The following is a 16,444-nucleotide window of genomic DNA, read 5'->3' as shown; positions in this document are numbered from 1 at the left end:
CATACCGAAAGGTCAGCTGATGAGGTTAAGGAGGAATTGCAGTGATATCCGAGACTACGATACTCAAGCTGACACTCTAATTCTGAGATTTGTAGAAAAAGGTTATAAAAAGAAAGAGTTAGAACATCTAAAACAGCTTGTAAGAAAAATGAAGAGAGAAGATCTCATCCAAGAAAATAAGACCAACAATGGGAGTAAGGACAATAGGTTTGATTGCGCATTCATTACCGGGTTCAACAGACAACATAAGGATGTTGAAAGAATTATCAAAAAGCACTGGCCTATCCTCCTGCTGACAAAACCTTGAAACAAATACTGCCAAAAAAAACATTGTTTATATACCGGCGAGCACCTACACTGAGGGACAAAATTGTGCATAACGTAATAAATCCACCTAGACAGATTCGCTTACCTACCAGTATAAACGGCTTTTTCAGATGTCAAAAATGTCTCCCGTGCAGAAACAATAGAAAACAACAAAGAAAAATAAACAGTTTTAAATCAAATGTAACTGGAACAGAATATAAAATTAAAGACACCATCACATGTTCTAGCACGCATGTCACGTATGTGATAGAATGCCCTTGTAATTTACAGTACATTGGAAGGACCACAAGACCCCTCTTCGTGAGGATCAGGGAGCACATTAAAAATATTAAAAAAGGATTTACTAAACACAATCTCTCCAGACATTTCAAGGAGGTCCACGATAAAGACCCTACAGGATTGATTTTTTACGGGATTGATAAAGTTAAGGGAGATTGGAGAGGCAGTAACAAGAAAAGGATGGTCTCCAGGAACGAAACCAGATGGATCTATTTAATGCGCTTCCTCCGTCCCGAAGGTCTAAACGTGGACATTGATCTGAACTGTTTTATCACAGATCTATGATGACTTTTTAACCTTTTAAAGTTTTAAGAGGGTTTGAAAAGTTTTTTGAAGTTCCTCCCCCTTTTTATTCCTTTTTTATACAATTTTATGCTGGCTGCACCCCTGGCCCTATCCTAGGCAGTTTTACTCCCTTTTATATGTCGTTTTTTAACATATAATTGGTAGCCTTCTCATCCAACATCCTTTTAAAATTTTTTATTAATATTTTTCAATTTTTATTTTATTTTATATTTTTTAACCAGCTCACGTTTCACACACCTTTTGAGAAGCTATAAAACACTCACTATAGCGATGTTTTTAAATATAATCACTCATTTTTGAAACTCACTTTATAAATCACTTCTTATCTTTATAAATCACTCACAAAAATCACGTGACCAAAGTATGTTTTCTACTATAATGTTAACATCAACTTCTTCCCAAATACTTCTACATTCAACACCAGCCCTTTGGTCTTTCCAGTATTCTTCACTGCATTAAGGTCGGTACTACTGTGTTTTATATTTGCACATCTCTTGTATATTTATAAAAGATCAGTCCCCCCCTATTGAAACCAGTATGTTTTTCCCGCATACGCCTATTACATGATGAAATATCACATATAATCTTTGGACCTTCTCATCCAACATCAATTGGACTATTGTATGTTCCCCAGCAAACCATCGTATAAGTATATTACAACCTATATCCAGTAACAAAAAACTTCCTTCTAAACCTTCTCATCCAACATCAGTTACCTCCGTCTTCCGCAAATATTTTCCTCCTTTTATATCTCTATATATTGATAAATCTGAATAAGTACCCGATGTTCTCTGTATTCTCCCTCTAAGATTAAAGCAACGCTGCTCTACCTCTTTTTCCAACCCCTTCTGTGTTTTTTATATGTTTTTTTATATTTTTAAATTTTAAATTTTTATTTATTTCCTTTTTGATGACTTGCACACATGGATCCACATACATTTGTCTTAAATAATCAAAGATATTCCATTTGTAAAATGATCACCAATAGCACCCTGAATTTTAATTTGACCCATTAGAAGTATGGTTTTAATTTGTATATGATGTAGTCGATCGCAAATGATGATGTGTATAATGATACGCCGCCGAGTTCATATCCAAAAAAATCAGCCAGAGAGCATGGGGTGGATCAGCATGGCCCCCATCCGCTGCGCTGGAGCAACAAGATGGAGGCGAATGCATCATTGGTTGCTCGGATACGCTCGGCTACAAATAGACTGGTGACTTTATTGACGGGCACCGCTCCAGTAGACATCCAATGACGAAACGCGTAGGGCGGAACTGTGTGTCAACGTCACTTCCGGTCTGCAGTCGTTTGTAGGTGGAACGCGGAAGCTCCACAGCGCGGCTCGCTACACGCTGATCGATCGGCTACACTCTATACTGTGAGTAGCTACTATTTCTTTGTGGTTTAACTACTTATACTGCACCATGGGGCCCCTATGTTTTCACACACAGATGGGACCCGCATGCTTGTGAAGACCGCCAGGAGATACATTTGGGAGTCTAATCCAGGACCCCCCCTGGCTGATAGCACAACCGCTGGTAATTACCTGTAGGGTGAGTGCGACCCCTAGTGGCCTTTTGTTGGAACACAGGCACTTGATTCCCTATTATAAGCACTTAGCACCGTTTGTAATTTAATATTTATTGATTTTAAAGCACCTTATTTATCACTTTTAATAAAACCATTTGTCACTTGCACTTGTGATTTTTAATAAACACACTTGGCCATAAATTATCCGCACTGCGTTTTAGTGGCAATAATTTGCACTGGCACTTGCCAAAATTAACCTTATTATTGTTAAATCGACTATTTTATGCACATTGGTTTCTTTTTGATAAGAATTCAAATAGCAATTTTGGTAAAAACTAGAAAATTTCAGTGTCAGCCTTTGATAAACATGCTGCAAAACTTTGGTGAATTGATAATGTCATTAGGTAATACTAAGTTTATTGTGGATAATGCTTAGTGAAGTTCTTTTTTAACTTATGCCCATTAATGAGTAGCAGAGTCTAACATCTGCAGCACAAACTAATTATGTCAAAGATTAAAGCAAACTCATTTTAACCTTATATAAAATAATTACTGTGACCTTGTTACAAATTTACAGTTCAATTTTGGTCACGAATCCACAAAAGAAATGTCTAGGAAGGGCAACTTAGTCAATGAAGGATACATATGACTTTAGTTAAAGTAGTAGTAATTGCTCTAATAAAAAAAAAGCTTCCCTCTGCAAGTTAGTGGCATAATGTCTAGTGGTGCATTGTCACCCGTCTTTACCTGGTCTTCCTTCCCGGCTTGCAGGCTTTGGCCATTTAAATGCCTGAGTCGTGATTATGTGACCCCTGTTCATGCTCACGAGAGTTGCAATAAAGCACAGCACTCTAAATGGACGGTATACTTAGTATGCCATCCATTCAGAACCGGTGACTTCACCAGGTGCAGCAATAGTGAATATCTCGTAAACAGTATGTACAAGTCACCAAACGGTGTTTACTACTGCTTTAACACCTTCCCGTCTGGCCTATAGTAAAATGATGGCGCGATCTGTCACCGGCCATGTCCACCTGACATGGCTGATGACTGATCACTGTACCAGCCTGCTGCCAGTGTCACGTGATTGCTGTCCAACAAAAATACACACCGCTCAGGCCAAAAGGAAACAATTCAGCTCATCGTTGTAGGTACTCGCCTTGGCTCACCACTGCTGAACATGGGGATACCAGAAAGAAATATGGCTGCACACTACAGCTGAAATAGTGCTGGGTAAATTGCTTTATTCATTGCCAGGTCAGGCAGATAAGGGCAAGTTTACGCGTTTCACACAAACATCCTGTGCTTGTTCACAGCAGATCACATGAAAATTGCAAACAATGGATGTTTTCCTTTCATGCCATCCACTGTATACACTAGTGTTGTTAGCTGGGATTGGTCACAGTGATCACATAGTACAGACAGGGCCAATCACAGCCCATCTACACCATGTAATTATCTCTGGCCAATCACAGCTAATCACAATAAAACAAACTGAATGAATCACTAGATTATTTTTTGGGAAAATTGAATTTTAATAATAACGTTTTGATATTACAATTATCACATAGTTACTTTGGTCCAGCCCGGACCAATAGAAGTATGTGTGTGTCATATCTGTGGGATTAGCATAGATACTGAAAATGACTATAGTAGGCACCACTAAGCTGCTAGCTTCTGGGTCCTGTGCTTACCAGCTGCCCTGTTGCTTAGTGCCGCATTTTTCAACCAAGTGTGCCTTAAAGCTTCTTGAGGAGTGCCTTGGCAAAATGTATAAGGATTGATCAAAAATAGTTTACAAGCCAGCAGGTGGATGAAGCCTGCTTTTTATTTACACAAAGCTACAGGTTTTAATTATGCACCATTATGAATTTATATACACTGGCATCCTAACAACCAATGATGCCATCAGTTGATGAGGATGTCCATCACCTCCACAGCATCCTTGTTTGACCCTCCTCTGCCTCTTGTCCTCAGCACTGGGGTCACATTAGCTGAGTATAGGGGGTGAGTTTGACACCAGCGCTATGGATTTTCAGTACATTGGTTGGACTAGGATTAGTTTATAGATTAAAATAGTGATGTAAGCTGCCGCCAACCTACCTCTGAGGTAGTGTGAAGTGAAAAAAGTGCAGGGTTGTTGGTGCCGGCGCTACCACATACAAAATTATGAGGATAAAAAGATGTGTATAATGTGCATATTGGTGAGAATAAAATGTATAAAACCATAGGTTCAAAAAAGTGCATATAGTGCGTTTGGTAAAAACATATAGTGTCGCCACTTAAATGCAAAGTGCTTAGTGCTGTTTATATCCATAAAATCCCATCCATAAAATCATGAAAGTGCATATGGTGTGCTTGGTAAAACCATATAATATCGCCACTTAAATACAAAGTGCTTAGTGCTATTAAAACAGCTGTGTGTTATTGCACCAAGTGCTCAGTTACGCGCCTTTAAATAATAGGATTTGCGCCTGTGGATCTCCACTGGGTGCAAACAAATGCTTACCGCACGCTTGTGGCAGGTAACTCAGGTCCCATCAGTTGCTGTAACACAAAATAGCCTCCATTGCGTAGTATATAGTGTTTAAATTGAAGCAAGTTATCATCCACTCACAGTTAGGGAGTTCACTTTCAGCGTGCAGGGTCCGCCGGGCTACTTCAGCGTTCCACCGGTCTCAACCACCGTTACCCGAAGTGACGTACTGACGTAATAAGCCACGCCCTACGCGTTTCATCACTACGACGTCACCTGGAGCGTGCCATCTAGCGATACTCTCTGTCTTTTTATAGGCTGGGCTGCCGCCATGTTAGTACACCCATTGGAGTCCGAGAATGGCGGACATCTTTGTACACCTGCTGTGTAATTTGCCAATGATGTACAGCCTAAAGAATTAGTCATCATGTGAACTCCCATTACTGTGTTTGCCGTACAACCAGATACATTCATATTCATTTCAACAAATTAAAAATACGGCTAAACATACATTAAAAGAAAATTAATACCGTAGTGATTTGTTAAAACTTTAATAAAATTACAATTATAGTGCAATGTCAGTGCGGGATAGTGATGTGCCCGATTCGATCGGGTGTTTCCGATATATTTAGTGCTGGTACAATGTGGGTGCTGATAAAAGGTGCCCGTTATTGGTGGACAGTTCAATCTTACTCCTTGTGATTATAAGTGTGGGGCCACCCGTAATCTGTGCAGATTCGTTCCTATGATTATGTGCCCCATACATATGGCAATAAAAATTGATAGAAAAAAATCTCCACCTCTCCAATCAGAGAATGCTTTGCATTCATTGCGAAAATGCGAAGTATTCCCTGAATGGCGCTCATGGTGTGCAGGTGACCTCAGGTGTTTACAATGCAGCAGAGCAGCCAATAGGCAAGGGACCTAAAAAGCTAGCAGGGATCACTGTAGTAGCAGTAAAACTGCCGTACTTACATTTTAGCTTTAAAGGCACCACAAATGTGCTATTCAATTAGAAGTGAAAAAGTTGAATTTCAGGATGGGGAATAAATAATCTACGGTTGTGCATTAGACTTTACCAGGATCTGGTTCTATGGTGTTTTTTTCAGTAAAGAGTTTAATTTTTATTACAAAAATGAAATGGGTTTCTTACATTTTATTAGGGGACATTAGGGGACATTAACCAGGATTTACTGGAGTTTCTTCTTAAGGGTCCTTTCACATGGGCGTTCTGCCCAGCGGACACCTCTTTCCTCAGCGGTGGATTGATCCGCTGATCCCCGCCGAGCAGGCAGATGACAGGTCTGTCTCCACTCACTGTGAGGAGACAGACCTGTCAGAGCCCCGATCTCCCCTATGGAGAGATTGAATGAAAACTGACCGCCTGTCAGTTTTCATCCGATCCACCAGACGGTTGGAAAATAGGGTTTCCATCCATCTGGATGTCACAGACAGGATCGGATCAGATAGCAGCGGGTGTCAGCGGACATGTCACTGCTGACATCCGCTGCCCCATAGGGGTGAATGGAGCATCCTATCAGGTCCGTCTGAAAAACTATCAGAGGGACCTGATCGGAAAGCTGTGAAAGAGGCCTTATGTTAAACTGTGTCTTCTTCTCAGTCTAAGTAACCATGTAACTGTCTGTGTGTTTGTCTGTTTTAGACTATGCTACTGGAGAGGATCCGTGTAGCTCAACAGCCAGAAGGACAAAGCAACTTCAATGTGTTCTCTCAAATGCTGACTGGAGCAGACTTGGATCTAAAGTATGTTATTGTTGTAAAGATTCATTGTCCTTTATAAGACAGTACTCTATCTCATGACTTCTGCCAGGTTTATAAGTTACATGACCATTTTACTATCATTAGCCTTATTTATTTATTTTTTTTTAAAGTGGAACTTTACTTGAGCATTAGTAAATGGTTAGGAAAATATATCATATTTATTTGTTTTAAATGTTTTCTTTACATTTTAGTTATTTCAAGGTTTCCGGCCTAGGCAAATAATGCCATATATCCAAGGTGTTCAGGAGGGGAGGATGAAAGAAGAGGTTTCAGCTAGACACGCCTTCTTGCCCATGCCTGAGCTAAGGGCAGATGGATTCCAGGAAGTAAATGCTACGTGAATCATCTGCCCTTACTCAATATAGCCATGGCCAGAAATACAAAAGAGGTGTTTTTTTAAATGATTTTCTCAGCAAAATAACGGATGAAGACATGACTGAATGAGTAACTTTGCTTTGAATATTAAAAATAAATTAAGTAGCATTTTTGATTTGTGAATATGGTTTGACTGCACTAAACAATTAATGAAGTCTTGTCACTTTTCCAAATCAGGGCAAGGTGACAGGCTCTCTTTAAAGCCCACCTCACTTTATATTCACCTTCAGAGTGCCCCCTTCCACTTTTCTTTGGCTCAGACTATAAACAGTGTTGCCTGGTATGGATGGATCAGTAATACAATTTTTACTTTCACTTCCTGTCCTTGAGACCAAACAGTAAGTGAGCGGAAACTTCTCTAAAATTAGTGAAGTTCCCATTTTAGACAATTGTCAATGGAATATTGGGCTCATATTGGAAGATATCCCCTCACCTCTCTCTCCTATGAATTTTGCACTTCCCCTTACTTTCTGTCTCACTGGCAGTGGTCACCAGGGTAAATAGAGGAATTATTCTCCCCAGCCGGGACATAATGGGCAAGGTGTAAAGAGGAGCTCCAGCCCCCCCCCCTAAAAAAAAAGTTTAAAGTCAGCAGTTACAAATACTGTAGCTTCTGACTTTTATTATGAGGACACTTACCTGTCGTAATATCCAGTGGTGTCCTCACCTATCTGCTTCAAGGTTCGATGTGTTGTGCATTCAGAGATGGTATTCTGCATACCTTGGTTGTAACGAGTGGTTATTTGAGTTACTGTTGCCTTTCTATCAACTTGAATATGTCCATTCTCCTCTGACCTCTGATATCAACAAGGCATTTTTATCCACACAACTGCCGCTCACTGGCGAAGCGTACCTAATGTATGCGAAATGCATTGACGTAAGCCGCACAGCACGCCATGCGGTCCATAATGTGCTTTACCACTACATGACGTCCGTTCCCCTGCCAGCCTGATTGGATGGGAACCGCGCCACGGACTAGGAGAATGTGTTATGGGCGTTTAGAGTCCCTATACGAACCATTACTTACCGGGATCCATCTACAAGCATCGGTCTCAAAGTTACACTTAAGGAGACTTAGGGCAGTAGAGGTGGATCGCCGCCACAGATTGGTGAGAGCCCCAGGGCTCCCACGCTAACCTCATCTCCTATTATTATCTCCCAGTGTCTGTGTTGCTAATTGTATATCCATTGAATGCTTGGTGCTTGATCAGTTGGGAATGCACAAACCTAGACTGTATATTTGAATTGGTTAGTTTAACCCATACAACACTAGGAGACTGTCAATTCATTACGAGTCCACTGGGTTGCTATAAATCAATCTCTCCATCTGTCCTGGGAATACTATCATTCATTCAGGGATACACGTGGAAAATGAAAATAATTATATTCTCCACATAGAGACATCGGTCATTGGGTCCATCCATTTTCGATACTGGCCACATGAACAGCCACAACTTTGAGATCATTTAACTTATCATTGTGCATTTGAAAGCAGCCCGACAGCCCTGAATGATTACTGCCTTGAGTTGGTATTTTCCATAATCTGCCTTCTAGTTGAGATTGCCTTGATCTAATATGAGCCAGTTAGCATGTTAGTTGGTGTTATTAGTGTGTGCATGGAGCCCATGGGGACTGTGTGTAGTGTGACAACGTTGTCCGCTTTTATTGAGGTTATTGGGGGTTTTATAATTTCAATTTTGTCTCTAATCGGTAGTAATTTTTAATTAAAGATATTTGTATTAGATATTGTGATTGGTCCTCTGTTTAGAATTTGCACACAAAGCATAGCAGTATATCTATCGGGGAGCAGAAAGAAACATTTAATCTTCTATCTTTCTGCTTTGATGTATTCAGAGGTGATTATGACATGATAACACATTTTAAAATCAGAATATGCTACCTGAGGCAGACTTTTGGCTGATAGTTTGTTTCTATTGGTTGGTATAGTTCACTAGTTGGAGCCTGCAGAGGAGGAGAAGATACCTTTATCTACCATGGTTGAAGAGAATCTTGCAAAACCTTTCTCCTGCCATCAGTCCCCCCTATTTAGCAATGATGTTGCTTTGCTTACTTCAAAAGTATCTATGTGATATAAAAAAAAAATAAAAAAAAATAACAACTATCGCTTGACTTGCTCAAGTGTCATAGAAAATATTAACAAAATAAATTTGATAATGATACCGACCAGAAAAGAAACAGACTATAAAAACTGTAGTGCCCATATTATTTTGGTGATCAGTGGAAAAGTTCCCACTTTCATTGGTGGTCAGTGGGGGGAAGGATAACCTTTTATTAGTTTAAGTGGGAGAAAGAACCCCTGCCATTGTTGATCAGGAGTAAGACTGCCCTCCTTACAGAGAGCTAAAAAAGATATTTGATGTCAGTGGTTACTGAGCGACAGAAATTGTTCGTCAGTCAAGGAAGCCCTTTCAACCCCTGGCTGAGAAAGGCTGCTCTAAGCAATGCCACTGTTGAACTTTTTCTATGTAGCAGGTAGAGATTCTATTCTATTGCTTTCTGAAGGGGAACTCACCATTTTAATCACTAGATGGAGTGCAACATCTACTGAATGCAGAGGACCATTGTGAGCATTCATTTTGTGATAATGTTTTGTAGTACATTTGCAGAGGTCAGGGGAAGCTCTTTTCACATGTTTAACAGGAACGGCAAAGTGTTTATAACAGCCAAAAGGCAAATGCAGATGAGTGACTGCCCAGTAAATCAGGCATTTCTGCATAAAATTTGCCAGTTCTGTTTTTATTAAACTGTACAGTTTCCAGAGTCTGAAGAATTTTGCATGCATAGAGCTACATGTGTTGATGTTTCATAAAAAAGTCATGAACTGATGTGGCGGTCTTTGGAATTGTTTACATTATTTCTTTATTGCCTATATGTTCAGTGATGAAGGGTCAATCTGTGTCCTCTCTAAGGGATTCTGTGTTTGGATGTAATTAATACATTGCCAGCAATGCATTAGTATACTTCAATTGAAATTGCACTTGATAAAACCTAAGCTCATCTTGTATTTTTTTTAGCCAGCAGCAGCTTTCCACTTGGCAGTGATGAAGCCCTGGAGATTTTTACAAAAAGCTTCTAGCCATCGGTTATCGGCTTCATGTTATATTGACATTGCCTGTAAAGGATTTGATACATGGTTCAGGCAATGGGATTTTTACAGCCAGGGAATAGCCTGATTAATGTCCTGTGTCAAGACAAAGTCTAATGGAAATCAGGAGGGGGCTGATGCATAGTAAATGGGTAAACAGAGAGTCTCCTCGTCCTTAGCTATGACATTGCACAACTGACATCGGGTTCTTATATCTGCAAGTTATGTAGAGATAAGATAGATCGAACTTCATACTACAAACTTACATGTAGAGCAGAAAGTGGTCACTTTAAAGTACTTTTGGTTGTAAAGGAAACCTGAGCTAGGAGAAATACGTAGGTTGTTATTTGATGATACAGGCATTCCCCGGGTTACAAACATTCGACTTAGTGTCCATTCACACTACCGCGACTTGTCAGGCGACTGGTCAGCCTGACAAGTCGTGGTCCATTGTGTGCTACGGGAACCGTTCTAATAGGAGCGACTCAAGACGCTCCGACTTAGAAAATGGTTCATGTACTACTTCGGGGCGACATCAGAGCGACTTGCATAGACATTCATTATATGAAGTCTGTGCAAGTCGCGCTGAAGTTGTGGTGCACGCGACTTCACAGGTCGCCCCCGAAGTCGTGCCGCGTTAGTGTGAACCGGCACTTACAAACAACTCCTACTTACAAATGGAGGGAGACAACAGGAAGTGAGAGGAAATCTACCCCTAGGAAGGGAAATTCACTCTTGTAAGAGTTATCATGGAAAAAGGGATCTCTAATGAAGCTGTAACATCAATCCTTGTTTCCACAACAACCCAAAATTTTTAAAAACCAATTGTCCTAGGGACAGAAAGTGAGGTGAATTCTTCTGAACTGCAAAACAAATGTTACAGGGATGTTAACCCTTCCCTATGCTATCCAAAAAAATTAAAAATCATTTTTTTTTTGCTGGAGCTACACTTAAAAAATGGACCTGTTCCAACTTACAAACAAATGCAACTTAAGAACAAACCTACCTATCTTGTTTGTAACCCGGGGACTGCCTGTATATCTTTGTGAAAATGCCAAACACCTGCCTGTCATGCTAATAAATCCAATGCATGTGATAGCACTGGACTAATGAGTCTGATATTTAAGTTGGTTGTGGGCTCGAATATATTTCAGGATGGCTTATACCCTATGAAGGTATGGTGTAGGTGTATCCTGTCAGGGCTTCTGGCTACGGCCTCTCTAAATGCGATGGAGAAGTTGCTCCACAGAGTACTTTGAATGGGTGTAAAGGTGCACACAGTAGAAAAGTTTTTCACATTTAAAGATATATTTAAGAGGTTTATTGAAGTTGACATATCATAGATAAAGCCAATGTGTTTAAGAGGGAATTCCTCCCTATTCATCAGGGTTAATATATAGGGAATCAATAGACAGTAAAAATGATTGATGAGTATCTGGCCGATGATAGTATAAGCAGATAAATACTAGATTGGAGGTGAAGGTATCAAATTATTTGTATATTCATACAGGAAACTATTTGAGAATGATTATCTCATGTAAAAAACAAAATCAGTAATGTATAAAAGGACAGACAATATATACAATTACAAATAATTACAATAAATAAAGTTTATAAAATCTGATCTGTACTGTGTTTGGACAGTGGAAACATTAAGGAATTTTCAGACAGTATTATTAGTGCCATCTCTTCCCCAGATAAGCAATAAACTCGTGCCCAACCATCCACATGATGTAAAAAAAAAACAGGATTCATCGGACCAGGCCCTCTTCCTCTACTGCTCCATGGCCCTGTTCTGATGCTCATGTGCCCATTGTAGGTGCGTGGACACGTGTCAGTATGGGCAGCCTGACCAGTCTGTGGCTATGCAGCCCCATGCACAACAAACTGTAAGGCCCCTTTCACATGGGCTTTCCGATTAAGTTCGCCTGTCAGTTTTTCAGGCAGACCTGATCGGATGCTCCATGCCCTCTTATGGAGCAGCGGATGTCAGAGGTGACATGTCCGCTGACACCTACTGCTATCCGTTCCAATCATGTCCGTGAAATCCAACGGATGGAAACCCTATTTTCCATCCGTCTGGAGGATTGGATTTGATAGGATCAGATGAAAATGGACAGACGGTCCGTTTTCATCCGATCTTCCATAGAGGAGAGCGGAGATCTGACAGGTCTGTCTCAGCACAGAGAGCGGAGACGGACTTGTCATCTGCCTGCTCAGCGGGGATTGGCGGATCAATCAGAGCAAAACGGAGTCCGCCGGGTGGAAAGCCCATGTGGAAAGACCCTAATGCAATTTTTTTCTGCTTTTAACACATCAGTTTCATGGTAACATGTTTAATTGCTCCCTAATATATCCCACCCTCTTTCAGATGCCATTGTAAGGAGACAAAAATGTAATCCACTTAACCTGTCAGTGGTCATAAAGTTATAGCTAATCCGTATATATATTGTGACATGTTGGGGGTTTTGTAGCTCATTGGTAGTGAAAAACAGTTAGTTTACTCAATGCCATAGGTACATTTCAGGGCTTTTTCTGTCCACTTTTATTTAAAAGAAAGCAAAAATTAACACATTGCTATCTTCCCATGCAGGGGGTTCTCTCCATATATATGAAACATAGCAAAGGATTCAGCCTCCCAGCTCTTTATCAGCCCTGCGGCTCAGGCCTTATGCCTCTGTCTTCCTGACCGGCAAACACGCAGTCCCAGTGCTCGTGCACGAAACACTGTATCTCTGTCAGCTTGGCTTCTTATCCAGCAACTCCAAGCTGATACACTCTTCACAAAAATGAATAAAAGAAAATTAAATCTATGCTGATGATTCTTAATAAAGTAATGCAGCTGAACACTAATATCTCTGATACCAGATACCCAAATATCTCATAAGTAAACAGCGCAGCGCATAAACCAACAATGTGGATAAATTTGTATACAAAATAAACACACTGTGATAAGCATTAATCAGTGTAAAAGTATATCGAAGGTGATAAGTAAAAAGTCCAAAGTGAATCAAAAGTAAAAGATAAAAAAAAAAGTCCCAAATATAATTCTTTATGTGCTTAAAAAGAGATCCAGGAGTAACCAAAGTGACACTTTGGTTACCCCTGGTTCTCTTTTCAAGCACATGATTAATTTTGTTTGGGACTTTTTTTATTTTTTACTTTTGATTCACTTTAGACTTTTTCATTTTTATCTTCATTTCACTTTTGCACTGATTAATGCTTAAAAATGGTGTGTTTATTTTGTATACGATGATGTGCACCTCTCACTGCTCCCTTCACACACTGACCCCTTCAGGAGGGTGGGGCCATTACCACTACTTCTGCTTCTAACATAAAGCCAGCACACATCTGTGCCATTAGTGTGCTTGTTTCCTGGTAAAGCTGGCTTAGACCACCATATTAAACAGTGGCACGGCCTCACCCTGCCACATATCCTCACCCCTTGTTTCGTACCAGAGGGAGAAACACACCAACTCTTCACATTGGCACCTCTGTGCCAGCCATCACCAACAGTGGTTCCAAACTGTCTGACCTTTTTACAGGTGTGTTTCCACAAGCACATTTGAACCTTTACCAGGATCTCACAGGTCTCTCTACCACCCCTTCTATCATATGGCCTTGGGTTCCTGTTTTTTTTAACTCCCCCCATAATACACTCCCAGGACTGTAGGGGAACTACGTCTATGGCATCCATCAGAGAACCACACCTTTCACTATCTGTATCAGTCTCAGCCATCTGTTTTTCCGGTTCGCTAATACCTGTGTGGTTATCCTTGGCAACCAAATCATCTTTGATTAACACCACATCTATAGCAATATTCCACCATGAATTACCCAACTCATTATTGACAACATCACTCAGAACTCTTATCCTATTGTTTGCTAGGGCAGTGTCTGCTAGGGGACTACACACAGACATGTGGTTACTTCCTATGGGACTTTACTAACATTACCTCCTACTGTCCAACACTCCATAAGCGACTGTCCTACCAACAAATGTTTTCCACCACAGCCTTTGCTCAGATTGATTACACCAATCCCTTCAATCATTCCTGTGTCTTCTGGTACTATAACCAATACCTCTGACCTGCCCAACAGTGCTCCAGAGTGCTTCTCATACCCAACATCAGTATGAAGCAACCCATTAACGCACTGTGAGATAACTTTCAACATTATCACAAAACATTACAACACATAACTCCATTCTTGGCAACCTTTTTCCAGTACAGCCTGTAATATCAAGCTCCAATTAGCAGTACCCAGTGGTACAAAATCTCCTGACCCAGCTGTGCATTTCATGACTCCAACATTTCTTTCAGCATGTCTATCATAACAAGACATGCTACGCCCTTCATTTCTTTATGTATTGTGGGCAAAACTCCTGCTGTGCGTTCTCGCTCAATCGGACCTTCTGACATGAGAGGGTTAACCTCTGCAGCAGCCATCGCGCCCTTGACTACAGACTGCTTTGCAGAACCTTCTCCTGACACAGCAGCAATAGTGTCCACCTCACTATTAAACCCGGACACTTTGTCCAGTAGTGCAAGTACTTCTCTGCTCCTACTATCTCAGGCACTTTTAACATTACATTGCAATACCACATTTTCACCACCGTGCACTGTCAGCGCTTCACTCCCAACACAGGATAGATCTTTGTAAGCTTAGCAGGCTGCATTATTTACCTTAGCATTTTCAAACTCATTAGTAAGCAACCTTAACCTGTGCTTCCCCACTACAACAGGTACTACGCAGCAGCAAGTTTTTCTTGAAAGCAGATTTCCTCACCAGACTTGCCACTTCTTCACCAATATTAAACACATAACTCAGTCTCTTTCACATTTTTATCAGCAACAATCTTACCACTCCATTTGGCGTATGGTGCAATCTTCCATTGCATGCGTTGCTTCAGGAACCATTCCTCTGCCACAATTTCCCTGGCAAATTTTCCCATATGGCCACAGGGTGAAACAACAGATGCCCTCCTAGGCATCACAGACTCTCAGACACTCCAGCCCTCTCCAAACTGGATTGCTGCTTCGTACCTGCCATACTCATCTCAGTCACAGCTCATCAAATGGTAAACCCCTTGGATTTCCACTGTCAGAAAAGGCTGCACCAACTCAGCCTAGCGACCTCTGGGCTGCACTTCGAATGAAGCAGCATTCTCAATCTCAGTGAAAAAGTTCTTAATTTGTGAGTATGATTTGAGATCAGATTAAAACATTTTGCAGGACTGTCATTACAAGACTACGGTCTACAGCAGTGTTTCTCAACTCTGGTCCTCGGGGCACACTAACAGGCTAGGTTTGCAAGAAAACTGAAATATATCACAGGTGATATAATTTGCTGCTCAGTAATTGCAGTATTCTAGTCTGCATTTCCCCAAGATAATACTTAAAATCTGGCCTGTTAGTGTGCCCTGAGGACCGGAGTTGAGAAACACTGGTCTACAGTCTCATAGCATTCCAATGGATAAAAACTCAAGCACAAAGCACAAAAATGTAAGTGGTTGTAAAGGTAAAAGTTTTTTTTTTTTACACTAATGCATTCTCTGTGCTTAGGTTAAAAACCTTTTATGGGAACTCTAGTGCTTTCTTCCAGGGCCTCAACATTACTGGCCAACTTTTTTTTTTCTTCATTTACTGGCCAGTATGACAAACAGGGGTTGCTAGTTAGGTCTGCCTTTATATAATACAATCCATTAAATGCAGTTCATTGCTGTTAATAACTGTTATTCAGAATACTGCAGGTGTTTAACCACATCTCTTAAAGCAACGTTATTGTCTTATTGATTGATTGCATAAGTGCTCTTGCTAAACCTCTTAGTTTAGGCTGTGCTTGGCCTAATACATTATTTATTATATTTTAAGGTGTGTTGGTAAGTGCTGGGTTAGCGAGGTATGTCATCTTCAGGTGTGCAGAGAATTCACAAAACAATTCAGTGGCTTTTCTGGGGATAGCCCTACACATTCATAAGATAGAAAAGCTTGGTGTCCAACATGCATAAACCAAATAACAGACTTCTCCTACCCATTTGTGTTCCACATAATCAATTCCTTCTAGTGCTTAAAAACTATGAGGAGGATATTATTTGAACCTCATAACCAACCTGTCCAAAACAAATTGATTACTTTTTTTACCTTATGGCAGCAATCACAAACATAAGCATACGTTTTTCTATGGATTTTTAACTCTAAAATGACTAATACAACAGGGACTACAGGGTACCCCTACATTTTCTCTAGATGTTACTATT

The 16,444-nt window shown here is 40.5% G+C and overlaps 1 protein-coding gene across 1 annotated transcript in view; it reads left to right on the top strand.

Annotated features, from left to right (window-relative positions):
* MYO18B (myosin XVIIIB) overlaps window positions 1-16,444 on the top strand; it is an 842,989-nt gene that overhangs the window by 126,403 nt on the left and 700,142 nt on the right. The window contains exon 11 of the mRNA XM_082258232.1: window positions 6,586-6,686. Coding sequence (XP_082114358.1) covers window positions 6,586-6,686 — 101 coding nt within the window. The remainder of the gene's footprint in view (window positions 1-6,585; window positions 6,687-16,444) is intronic.

The sequence above is a fragment of the Pelophylax lessonae genome (genome assembly GCF_965119305.1).
Source record: "Pelophylax lessonae genome assembly, chromosome: 1".
NCBI classification, from domain to species: Eukaryota; Metazoa; Chordata; class Amphibia; order Anura; family Ranidae; genus Pelophylax; species Pelophylax lessonae.
The sequence above is the reverse complement of the archived record's forward strand: the minus strand, read 5'-3'. Positions and strand labels throughout refer to the sequence as shown.